The sequence below is a fragment of the Benincasa hispida genome, chromosome 8, assembly GCF_027475165.1.
Source record: "Benincasa hispida cultivar pf3 chromosome 8, pf3_genome.v1.1, whole genome shotgun sequence".
NCBI lineage: Eukaryota > Viridiplantae > Streptophyta > Magnoliopsida > Cucurbitales > Cucurbitaceae > Benincasa > Benincasa hispida.
This window is the reverse complement of record NC_143485.1, coordinates 32,819,657-32,833,037: the sequence shown is the minus strand read 5'-3', so window position 1 is coordinate 32,833,037 and position 13,381 is coordinate 32,819,657. Positions and strand designations below refer to the sequence as shown.

Genomic DNA, 13,381 nt, shown 5'->3' with positions numbered 1-13,381 from the left:
TTCATTAATTGTGGATCAGTCCACTATAGACCCACAATTGTACTATTCGCATTGTAGATATATTTCTGTGTCCACAGATATAACCATTTTTCAGTAAGTCAACCCTTCATAAATTGCTTGTAACTACAGTTGGGTCAAATTGTCGTTTTACCCCTGTAGTTACCTCTTGCCCCTTAAGTCCCATTGATCCTTTAATAAACAACCTATTTATGATACTATCATAAACAAAATCCCTCTCGGGCCAATGAGAGGGAGGGGCCTCATTGTTCGACACTCGAAGTCAACACTTAAATAAACAATTCATCTATTTACCCTAAAGATGAGAAGGAATGAGTTCCATCTCGTGTAGCTATGTTCCTAGCTCCTTACTACTCTAAGAAATCCCCAAAATGGTGGACTTATTGAGTCAGCGACTTAGGCCACTCTCACTCATACAAATCAAAGGATTGCCCTCATAGACAAACGTTCATTATTTAGGAACCCAAATTGAAGGAAACCTTGAGCAAAAGCGAGATCGTCCCAAATACCATTCTTATAAAGAAAGTAATTTTACAGAAAAGACAAGTAGATTATGCAATTATAAAATTAATTACAGCATGCTTAGTTAAACAAAAATTAGGGTTTCAGAAACCCTTACCTTCAAAGACAGATCTTCAAGAATCCCTCGAACTGGAAACTACCACGATGACGACTTTGGTATTCTCAAGTAGAGAACCCAGGAGTGGTGGACTCTGGCTATTTTGGAATGAGAGAAGAAAGGAGGATGGGGAGTTGTGATTGTTCTCTAAGAAAATCACACTCCCATAACGTTTCTGTCTCCCAGCCTCTAACGAACTCTTAGACTCTTTCCTTTCCCAAGCCAAATATATCATCCATCACCCACTGACGTGGGTGGAGAGAAAAGAAGGGAGTGAGTTGTAACTCCCTCCCTAATTCAATTAAATTAATTTTAATAAAATAATAAAATAAATTTATTTTTAAAAAATTAATATATATATATATATATATAATAACTAACTTATCATGTAATATATATATTAAACTACATGTCATATCAAATATAGCATATACCCTATAGTTTTAATATTGTATCATATACAATATAACCTATAGTTTCTTTTCTTTCTCATATGACATTTAATATAAATCATTTATATTAAATTTAACAATTATGAATCCAATTCATATAATTAATATTTGAATCTTATTCAAATATTTATTTCCTCTTACAAATTCTATAATGTATCAAATACATCATAATAATTATATTATATATAATTAAAATAATTTAATTATATCATATATAATTAAATCTCTCAATTAATTTGAACAATTCAAATTAATCCAAAACTGATTCTCATTTAACCCTATTGTGCTACCAAGGGGACCTCATGGACTTGTAGCTTAAAGCTCCAACAGTACATGAATAATTAATCAAACCTTTTAATTAAATAATTCACCTGTTAACTGTCGGGCACTCCATTAAAGACCGGCAGCTACACTCTTTGCGTTACATATATATTTCTGTGTCCATTGGATATAACCAATCAATAGTACGATGACCCTTCAAAAATTGTTCGATGGCCAAAATTACTATTTTGCCCCTATAGTTACATTTAACTCCTTAAGTACCATTGATTCTTTTAATGAACAATAGATCATAGTCCAAGTATGACTAAACCTCTCTTGGGCCAGGAGAGGGGTGGTGCCATATTGTTCCCTGGAATCAGCCCTTAAGGGAGCAATTTATCTACTTACCCTGACCTTGTTGAAGGAGTGAATTCCTTCTTGTGTAATTGTGTTCCCAGCTCCCCAATCAGACGAATCCCCAAAATGGTAGGCTTATTGAGTCGGCGATCTGACCATTCTCACCATACAAATCAAAGGACCACTCTCATAAGCAGGAGTTCACAACTCACTCAGGATTCAGGTCATGTTACTTATGGTCATCCTGGTGAAATGTAAGTCTCTATTATGAACGACGTTATATAATGAGACTAAGCATTTTGTGGTCCGGTCTTATACAAACTTCTTTGTATAGAATATTCCCGCTCATATGTATATATATATGAATGACCAGGATCAGATCATTTGTAGCACTTTACAACAATTGTAACACCTACAAAGCGGGTCATACTCGTAGTATCACCAGGATAAGGTACCTAGCCTTATCCATCTACTACAGACCATTTAGGTTATTACTTAAACATGATCCACCCGTATATCTCTACATACATGTTTAAGCTACATGATAACCTTGGATGTTAGTTTGTTGGTTTGTGGTTAATGCAACTAAAAAATGGAATAAAATATCATATATTTTATTAAATAAATAATGAGTTTGTACAAAACATTTATAAACTATAAGACCCTACGAGATTTAGAGCATCAAACCCAACAATACTCACTCAGGATTGAGGTTGAGTTACCTATGGTCATCCTATGAAAGGTTAATATCTTCAATCAACGGTGTTACAAAGAGAGACTAATCATTTCTCTGTTTGATCTTATATAAACTCTCAGTATAGGATACCTCCACTCACATGTCTCCACATGAGCGATTTGAATCAAATCATTTATAACACTTACAACTCTTGTAACATATACAAAGTGGGTCGTGTCCGTAGTGTCATTAGGATAGGGCACCCAATCTTGTCCACATACTACAAACCATTTAGGTTATTACTTGAATATGATCCACCTGTATGTCTACCACATACTGTTTAAGTTACATAAAATAACATTGGATCTTTCTTTAATGAATAATTGCATATATAAAATAATCAACCATCATTTTAAATAACTTATTAACTACGAGGCTTTACATCCCAACATCATTTGTATCGTTTTCCAATTCTAGTGGAACTACATTATCATTCAGTAGACTTAATGATCTCACATCATCCGAACTAATGTGGTATTTGGGAATAAAATTAAGGTGAGAAGGAAATGATGGTATGTTTCGGGCCATTGAGATTGGAAATGATAGTACCGTATTTCTAGTGTCATGAACTACTATCGATAACTTAGACACCAAAAAAGTCATTTGAGACACACCATCACTAATTTAGAAAAAATGAAGGTCTTATTGATAACTATCACAAAAGCGGAGACATTCGGCCTAATATTATACAAAAACCTTATAATCAACTCAATCTCAATAGAATTTATCCCATTTATTCTATATATTTGCCATAAAAATTTGTTATACATTATTCCGACGTCTGCAATCAAACTTTTCAACTGGCCCCTACATATTCTTTCTCATCCTCCTTTCATTCACTCCTAAAACAAACAAATATACAAGACACCCTGAAAAAACCCAAACAAATATACAAAAATAAATATCTTGCCCGAGATTTAATCCTTTATGGTCAATCTCAGGGCAACAAATATTGATCTCGGGTCAGATTATTGTCTTTTGACTGAGATTATGTAAACAAACACAAGCCACTTTTTTGTGTCAACAACATGCATGTTAGAAACCAAATATATTTAATAAACAAAAGATCGAGATCTATACCTTGTTTTTGTGATTTTGTGCATAGAGATGGGTTGAGAGGGTTTCTAAAACTCTGGTAAAATTTTTTAGAAGCAAAATTTGTAGAGTAAGCCAAATTGTGGGTTTCTAAAACAATGAATATAATAATAATAATAGGATAATATAATATCTGAGAGCATAATGGTAATATTAACGTTTTAATAATAATCCAGACACGTGGAGGAATTGTATTTTTCATTTTTCTAACTCAATCTCGTGTGTGATCTTGGTCAGATTTGCGGTGCACGACAGAGGAATTTGTTAGATGCTATAATCAAATTTACCTTATTCCTTAGCTTAAGCTTTTGGATCAATAGGTGATTTAATATCGTATTAGAGCAAATTAGTTCATGATGTTCTGTGTTCAAACTCAATGATTTAATAGGTAATATAAAACATACTTTTGTTGGCATAAATGTAAATCTTGAGTTGAAAAATAAGCTTGAATACCAATAAAAAGACAGACAGAACGCCAATGTATTCCAATAAGAAATGATTGCTTAAATGAGATATAAATTATGATAATAACGTTCAATGATGGTATGTTATAATGATGTCGTCCACATAGACAAGAATAACAACGATGACGCTCTTGGAAATAAAACATAGATGAATATGTTTTGGAAGCAATGAAACCCTAATCTAATAAACTAGAGCTAAGTTTCATAAACCATGCAGACTCATGTTGTAAAATAAGAGTAACAAGAAGAGTAAAGTAGAAAGTCTCAATGTATTATTCTCTATTCGATATTGTACTTAAATGACCATTGTTTATAGGGTTTACAAAATATTCACATCTGCTATAATTTAAATATCTATAACAATAATTTTTTTTTTAAGACAACTTGAATTTCAACTTTATCTGTAGAGTATTCTAGCATGAGCATAATTAATGGCAATTGACATAATTCTTTCCTTGAGGTTGGAAGTTCAATACTTCATACCCACATTTGTTTTACAAAAAAAAAAAAAAAAAAAAAACCGTCAACAATATCTTATATCGTGCATGTGTTTTATTTTCATGGTCAACTAAAGTCATTACAATATCACACAACTTCAAATTTCATTAACGACAAAAAGCTTCACATTAAGGTACATATCTTTTTTAGGTCAATTTTGTGAAGGTGGGAGATCGAACCATATCGACCTTTGAGTTGTAATAGAAATTTTTATCCACTTAGCTGTTAAATTACATTGTATGTTATTAAAATACACATTAATCATGAAACACAAACTACCTCATATGTTATTTTATATTTAGAGAAGCTAAATTATACAAAATACCATCGAATGGTGCCCTTTGTTTAAAAAACACTTTTTTAGAAGTTAAAAATATGAATCTTAACCTTTCATAAATGTTTAAAACTATCCCTTGAGCGAAAATTCATTATAATTTTAGTTGAAAATTTAACCCTAAATAGTTGTGATCATGAACTAGAATGGATTAAGTAATTTTTTAGTCTCAAATTTCGTTATGGGTAACTGATGCACTGCTACATTGTTCTAGATCGCAAATTTCATTTGACATGCTAATGAATTTCTACTTCAAGTGAAAGTTTTAAAATATTTGTGAATGGTCAAGGATAATATTGCAACAACTGGAAAATTTCAGTTTTTTTTTTTCTATATAATTTAGCCTATTAACCATCATACAGAGACTATATATAGTACATGTATCATAGTGACCATCTTTTATATGATCAAATGTAAAAAAAAAAAAAAAAAAAAAAAAGTTTCAATCAAATAAAACTCTAAAGTGTGTGTGTATATATATATATATATTAATATTTAGTCCAAAGAAGGCTTCTGATCAATCAAATGACACTGAATAATCCATAACAGATTACTCAAAACTTGTTTGCTATTGTTATCAAGACTCTTGGAAGCTCTTGAGGTCCTCTTCTGCAAAGTCAAATGAGGTGAGGGCCATCAAAATAATTACCAAAAATAAAAAGAGACCATGAAGTAAAATGGAAAGCAAAAAGAGTCTATAGGAAGCATATACATATATTCCATTGCAACAAATAGCGCATAACATAAATATGTTTTTCAAATATGGAAATAAGTTTACTTTTAAATCTTAAAAAGGTAAAACCATCCAAACCCAACTCAAATTAAAATACAATATAAAATATCTATAAAGGAAGTCAACGTTAAATACCATTTTAGTCTCTGTATTTTTAATTTTTGTTCAGTTTGGTCTCTATATTTTTAAAATATTCATTTTAGTCCCTATGCTTTCAACTTTGGTTCATTTTGATTTCTGTATTTTCAAAATGTTCATTTTGGTTCTTGTACTTTCAAAAAATGACTATTTTGGTCTACTCATTTCCATTTTTACTTCATTTTTACCGGATTAAAATGGTCACTTTTTTAAGATCAAAGATCAATAAATGAACCAAAGTTAAAAATACAAGGATTAAAGTAAAAATTTTGAAAGTATAAGGACTAAAATGAACCGAATTTAAAGTATAGGAACTAAAATGAACATTTTAAAAGTACAAACAAAAGCTAAAAATATAGGGATCAATATGAACATTTTAAAAGATGAACCCAAATGAACCAAAGTAGAAAATATAGTACCAAAGTAGTATTTTTTTTTTTTTTTAAATGAAGGTTAAATATACGTCAATATATGGGAAAAAAGTCTTGAAATATTTAAATACACACCTTTTTTTATTTGATTTGAACTAAAAAGTTCATAAAATTTGGCATCTTGAATTGCGTTCTTCAAAGCATCTGGCCCCAAGTGCATTAGAATCTGTTTATGTATAATAAATATAAAATTTAATCATGTATAAGACAGAAAAAAAACGAAATGAACTAAAACCAAGAAAGAAGCTTGGAATTAACAATGAATCGATGATAAAAGAAGGGAATAAAATTATAATAACGAGAATTCACTTAAATAATACATAGTCTTATTCTTCTTCTTCTACTTTTGTGTCGCTTCATCGAGGGATAGCTATAAGAATCACATGACAACCAATGATTCAAAGTTTAAAAGTGAATACAAAGAACGTCGAATAGATTCTAAAAACAAATGTGAACGAAAACTTGTTTTAAGTGGACATTATTATATTTACCCAATCATTAAGATTAATTATCGAAATGAATGTAGTTGAGCATAAAGTATATATTAATGATCAAGTGGTCAGTGATTCGAATCCCCTATCCTTATTGTACTAAAAAAGTTCATCCAGATTTGTTTTATTGCGTTGATCATTCATTCCTATTATACAAGTCATGGGTGACTTTTGCAGGTGAAAGAACCTTATGAATAATTATGGTAATTTTCAAAGGAGGAAGTTAACCTCATTGGCATCTTTAAAACGGTTGAAGTCATCTTTATATGGCCAATCTACTCGCCAACATCTATTAATCCATAAAACAAAGCCATGTTATTTTGTCTATATCAAGGGAAAAAATATAAAATATATACAAATAAAATTGAAGCATTCGTGATGGGGTCTAACAGTTTTTCTTTCTTTCTTTTTTTTTTTTGAGAGAACCAAACCTCTAACTTTGAAGGATGTCAGTAGAATTATGCTCATTTTGATGGATATAGAAGTTTGATCTTGATTTTAAGATTAACAGAAAGTTCACAAATGAGTTGAAACCTGTGTTTTCCAAGGCGACGCGCTAGCTCTTCTGCCAAAGCTTGCCCCGGTTCATCGCTATCAGTAGCCAAGATAATGCGGGAAACCTTGTAGGTTAACTTTGTTAGTGTTTCAAACTTAGGAAGGCAAATGAAGAAACTATCATAACAAGATTGTTTTTAAGCATTAAAAGAAAAAAGCAAAATGGTTATCTAATAGGACCAAAAACCACTCTTTTATTCTTTACTATTTTCGGGCACAATGTTACCTTATCCAAGTAGTCTTTGCAGCTCCATAAATATTGGTATGCAGTATCCTTCATCCCACCAAAATATGCATAGAGAATAAGTTGAAGTATATTAATTAAACAGTTTTCAGATATTAAACAATAATATAAATGAAAAACAATGAATTTGAAAACGATACGTAATCACAAAAGTTAAGAGTTCAAATTAGTTCTCTCTGATCTCGTGTGATAACTATTTAGATTTTTTAAAATTAAGCTTATAAAAACAACACTTCCACCTATTAATAGGATTTCCGAAAACCAAATCAAGTTTTGAAAACTAAAAAAAGTGGTTTTTCAAAATTGAGATTTTCATTTTTGAATTTGACTCAGAATTCAAACATTAACTTAGAAAAGATGAAAACTATGTCGACGAATTTGTGAGTAAACCAACATAATTTTCAAAAACAAAAAACAAAAGTTCAAATAGTTACCAAATAGGGACTCGATCATTGGTATTTTCAATCTAGAATCTAGTCTAATTATTCGTGTAATGTAATAAATTCTATTTGCGTGGTTTATTGTAATTTACTCAACTTCTGATTCTTAGTTGGTTTCTAGTTATGAAAGCGGGTGTAGAGCGTTTTTTATATGATGCTGTAGTGACTATTGTGTAATTTTTCGAAGATCAACTAAAAGTTGTTTCAAAGGGAAGATGGAAATGGATAATTAGCAGCATAACCGAGACAGTTGGGAAGAATGTAAAGCACACAAGACAGGCATAGAAGTATTGTACAACATAGAACCTTTTCATTTGATGGAACTGTATCAGTTGAAACCTTGCTTGGAGCACCACCAGGAACACTGATACAATTGAGGAGACCAGCTTCTTCAACTGAAAGTTTATCCATTTCACCTTCAACCTTGAACAATATATACAGAATATCACGAAAAACAGATGGAAAAAGCGATTCAAATATCAAATAGGACCTTAAAGGATAAGGTAATGTGAATTACAATGATGAGTTCATTTGCATCATTAATGTCATCAATCCCATACAATAACTTTTCTGTGCCCTTCTCCTGAATGTTGACATCAGACATACAGATTAGTATAAAAGATCTGTTCTACGTCAAAAGGCTAAAAGAAGGCAACAAATGAAAAATAAGCTGTACACAAGAAAGAAACACTTAGAAGTTATAAGCCAATGAACAGAATGGAAGATGCTGGAACATTCTGACAATTTCTCAAATAACTCTGATAGAAGAAGGATTATGTACCTGCCAAAATCTCTTGTCCATGGTTCGGTACTTGCAACCGACAAGCTGTCCATTTTGTCTATAAGTAAATGCAATAGCAACCTGCAATTGACCTTTAAACTTGTCAGATGTTGAACCTACAAGGGAAAGAGAATAATTGAATGCCTATTCTATAATGATGGGCCTCAATAGAGAAACATTCACCCCTAATATGAGGATATCCATCCACAATTTAGAACTAAGACCCTTTCTTCAACGAGGAGAGGTTCTAAAACACCAAAAACCTAATTATATAAACAGAAGAATGCAACACATTTCAAACAAATAAACTGTCATCGGCCTTGCGAATGACTCATGAAGATACCATGGCATACAGATAACATATGGATTGAAGAATATCGAGTCAATACTAACAATGAGATTAGCCAGAATAGCATCCACAAGAAGCCAAGTCTAAATATTCAATTATAAGGTATGCACACAAAAACATTATTTCAGGTACCTGACGACCAGCTATTTGCATAACAACATTCCTTTCTAAGGTTTCTTGGGATATCATTCTCTTGTTGAAGTAAGAGATTAGCTGAAAAAGAAACACTCTCGAACTAAGTTTCAGGTATTCTCTATCTCTGTAACCTGTACAACTCACTAGCAATCAAAATCAAGAGCAAACTCGATTTCTTGTTTGAACCAATAACTTATGTTTCTGTCAAAAGATTGCATTAGTTTACCCATCAAACCAATACTGAGGTATTAGTGTAAGTATGTCTTATTCATGGAAATGCAATGAATTCTGAAATACCTCATCACCAAGAGGCTCCAAAACCAAACTTTCCCTTGCACTTCGTCCAACCGTCTTCACGGTTCTGCTGAATCCATTAAATGCCAATCTGCCATCTGCAAATATCTAAACCAAACAATCATTTTGCTGAGCAACTCATGCTTAATTGCTAGATATGATATTGAAGAGAATATTACAAATACACATTATTATTATAACGTTACCCGGCCTGCCCAACCACACTCAGACTGGAAACACCTCCACATTGCAAAATCTCTATGTTCCCAATGACAGAATGTAAGTAACTAACAATTTACTCCACAATTAATCTTCATAAAAATGAAGAAAAAGAAAAAATAGTAACCAGAATGCTGATATTATTACTTACCCAGTTGGAATCACATGAAGAGATAAGCTCCTCTCAATAAAACGACCACCCTTGCACTGTTCAACCATGAATAGATCTAATTAGAGAGAGAGTAATAAAAGAAGGTTAACTTATAAATTTGGTCTCCCAACCTCAATAGTTACGTTTATTTGGCTCCTAAGAGATTTCAATAGGTCCTTTGTCTTTTAAAATTGTGTCTATTTAGTCCTAAACTCCTAGTAGATTAGTACTTTCAGAAAAAATTCTAATAAGTACTTGAATTTTTTTAAACTTTATATCTAATAAGTTTATGTCGTTAGTATTTGACAATTTAGTACTTACTTGACATACTGAGTCACTAACTAGATTATTGAAAAACTATGAATAGAGATGATGTTGGATAGGATCATGCATGTAGAGACATGACTGCTTAAACTTATGAAGTTAACAGTAGAATGAAGAAACATGTCAAACACAAAAATGGAAGTTCAAGAACATATTATAAACTTTTTAAAGTACATGAGTGAAATAGAGAAAGCTTCTAAAGTTTTAGCAGCTTATTAGAAGCTTCTTGAAATATACAAAATAGAGTTAAATACAATTTTGGTAAACTTTCAATTCTTTTCCAACTCTTAAAATGTTTGTTATAGCCCTAGAAAAGGGGAGGAACCTTTTACCACCTAAGTTTTAGGTCTAGTTTCTATTTGGTTCTTAGATTTTAAAATGTTATATTCTTGTCTTTCTGAATTTGATTTCAGTTTAGTCCATAGGTTTCAAAATGTTATAATATCACATTTAAGATTTGCGTTTTGTTTCAATTTGGTTCCTCGGTTTTAAGGTTTATGTTCTTAACCTCGAATATTCAGTAAATACTCTCTTTTAGTTGTTAGCATCAATATCTATTAATTACTTTAAAAGAATTAATATAATTACAATTAATTAAGTTTCGCTATTTTTCATCAATATTAAATTTAATTTTAAAATTTTGCTTCATTATTATTTTGAATCAATTAAAAGACATTAGTGTCAAACTCAAATGAATCGAAGCTAAAATTGTAAATCTTGAGATATAGGGATTAAATAGAAACAAAATTCAAGGGTAAACTTGCAATATTTTAAAATCTAAGGACAAAATTGAAATCAAACAAAAAAAAAATTAAAGACTAAAAGTGTAATATTTTGAGATATAGGAACAAAGGAAAACTAAACCTAGTTCTAAAAAAATGTAACTAATAAAAAATCTAAGCAGAAACAAAAAGACAATTCAGATGAAAAGATGGGTTTAGGTTTTCATGTATTCATTCAAACAACGAAATGTAGAAACGAGAGGAGCAGATAACCTTGGGACAGAAGAGGCAATAGTATTTTCCAGGAGTACAATGTTCATCACAGACGATTCCGATAAGATCCATCTTCTCCATAAGAACCTTCACTTTAGGGGTAGCCAAAAACATTAACCCCAAAATCCAAAAACAAACAAAAGGGGTTTTCAATTTCGACAGACTCTAGAGAAAACGAGTACCTGGTGGTGGCGACGGCGGACCATGAGAAACGGCGGAAGATGGTCTGGTAGTGCAGAATCGAAGGAAGCGGGAAGGGGAAGAGGAGAAGAAGAAGGAGAAATCGTTTGACGGATGAGAAAAAGGGGGAGAGCGATGATTGAAGTTGTTGAAGTTGAAATTCAAATTCAAATTGAAAGTGGTGTTTGATGACATTTGAATTCAATGGATTTAGAGAAAAATGGAAGAGCAGAGTGGAAGCGGCCCCTTATCTGCTTCACATAGAAGGTTTTTCTCTGTTTATTGGAAGTTATGACAGTTGGGAAAAGATTGGGTATTTAATATTTATGGCTCAAACGGGAAAACATAAATACTTTAGGTCATCGGGGATTTTCAAAAAACACAAAAACAACTCAAACCATTTATACAAAATAGTAAAATTTAATCATTTTAGACTTCAATCAATTTTTACTACGGATAAGTTCTTATCCATCTTTATCAATTATAGACTTCTATGAGTTTCTATCACTAATATTCTATCCAATGTCTACCTGTATTTTTTTTTTTTTGCTATTTATAAATAGTATGAAATTTTTCCCTATATTTTTATTTATAGTTGTTCAACCAATAATTTTCTTAAAAAAGGGAAAATTCTACATTTTCTTTTTGAGTCTCCAAAATTTGAAGAATATGTGTGTTTGGTCCATAATATTTAATGCTAGTGATAATTTGGGATAGTTGTGCATGTAGGAGAATCACAAGAGAAATTATGTCACAATTTCCTGTGTTAAACAACACGAACATTGCATGTAAGAAAGAACTACCTAACACATTAACACAAGTAGACTCCAAGCAGGAACATAGTCTCGAAGTAGCAAGAGGAAACGGATGTCATACCACACAAAAATGATACATCATTAGACATTCAAACAACCCAACTTAAGATGATTCAATCCTAACCTAAATCGAAGTATGCTTTGAGTCCAAACGACGAAAGAAACTGACAAATATTCTAATTTAGATATTAAGGACCTGTTTGAATTGACTTGAGAAAAAACTATTTTTCAAAAAAACTCATTTTTATTTAAACACTTTTGATAAAAACTGATTAAAAGACACTCGAAAAATTATTTTAAATGGTTGACACTCCAATATTTTTTCAAAATGACTTATTTATTAAATTAAATACTTGAAGATGTATTCTAAATACAATCTAAAATCATCATAGACCAGGGACATGATGAAGATAATGGATATCATATTTAGCCGTCAAGAAGAGACAGTTTCTTACTTGTCCCAATGAAGTACAAAGCTAGCTTTTCATCGCATGCATATGTTGGGAATAGGTGAATGACCCTCCCATGCACTACTTGAATTTTCATTTGGGGATGAATCTATTCTAAAAAAAAAATTATTATTTATCTTCCTTTTTTTTCTCTTTTTTTTTTTCCCTGTTGATATAATTATGTAATCACCCCTAATAATGGTATAATTGTAATATTTGTATAAGTTTGAGGGTTCAATTTTTATCATTTGTGGGTCTAATTTTATAATTATTGTAAGCTTGAAAGTCCAATTTTAACACTTGTAAAAGTTTAAAAGACCAATTTTTACAATTGAAAGTTTGAGGGTGTATTGCAACTACCATCATACTTCTGAACTATATTTTGCAATTTACCCTTTTAAGTAATGTATTTCTGCATAGTCAGCTAGTGTTGTAAATCTATGTTAATTTTAATTAAAATTGATACTTAAAAAAATGAAAAATTTTCATAGATAGAAAAAAAAGTCAAACTATTTATAGAAATAACAAAAAATAAATAAATATCGATAGATTGATAGACTTCTATTAACGTCTATCACATAGTATCAATGAAATATTTAAAATTGCAGTAACCAAAGGCCTCATAAACACTTAAATGTTTAAAATCGCGGTAACTCAAAATAAAAGACTTAAAATTTCTCCTAAAAAAATGTTCGTCTTTGGTGCCTAAGGTTAGGACATATCAATCTCAATAGGATTGAAAGATTGATTAAGAATGGAGTTCTAAGTGAGTTAGAAGAAAATTCTTTACCTATGTGCGAGTCATACCTTGAAGGCAAAATGA

At 31.1% G+C, this 13,381-nt stretch overlaps 1 protein-coding gene across 3 annotated transcripts; it reads right to left on the bottom strand.

Annotated features, from left to right (window-relative positions):
- Positions 1 to 5,130: 5,130 nt before the first annotated feature.
- Positions 5,131 to 11,622, bottom strand: LOC120082741 (nucleic acid binding protein). Of its 3 annotated transcripts, XR_016531070.1 has the most exons (15): positions 11,297 to 11,608; positions 11,115 to 11,206; positions 9,796 to 9,851; positions 9,632 to 9,683; positions 9,429 to 9,533; positions 9,129 to 9,209; positions 8,648 to 8,728; positions 8,384 to 8,449; positions 8,173 to 8,289; positions 7,409 to 7,456; positions 7,162 to 7,247; positions 6,856 to 6,916; positions 6,457 to 6,506; positions 6,212 to 6,302; positions 5,414 to 5,443 (listed from the first exon to the last, which is right to left on the bottom strand). XR_016531070.1 is itself a non-coding variant. In XM_090316090.1 (14 exons), exons 1-14 carry the CDS (start codon positions 11,318 to 11,320, stop codon positions 5,412 to 5,414), a joined length of 987 nt encoding a protein of 328 aa, XP_090172216.1. In that variant the 5' UTR covers positions 11,321 to 11,622; the 3' UTR covers positions 5,131 to 5,411. The 3 variants fall into 3 exon arrangements, 2 of the variants coding, with proteins under 2 accessions (XP_090172216.1, XP_090172215.1); XM_090316090.1 differs by lacking the exon at positions 6,457 to 6,506 and having other exon boundaries at positions 5,131 to 5,443; positions 11,115 to 11,201; positions 11,297 to 11,622; XM_090316089.1 differs by lacking the exon at positions 6,457 to 6,506 and having other exon boundaries at positions 5,131 to 5,443.
- Positions 11,623 to 13,381: the final 1,759 nt, after the last annotated feature.

Coding starts and splice junctions, on each gene's coding strand:
- LOC120082741 (XM_090316089.1), bottom strand. CDS start 11,489: ATGTCATCAAACACCACTTTCAATTTGAATTTGAATTTCAACTTCAAC. Junction 8,450..8,647: donor TGGACAAGAGATTTTGGCAG/GTACATAATCCT, acceptor GTCAACATTCAG/GAGAAGGGCACAGAAAAGTT. Junction 7,248..7,408: donor GCAAAGACTACTTGGATAAG/GTAACATTGTGC, acceptor TTAACCTACAAG/GTTTCCCGCATTATCTTGGC.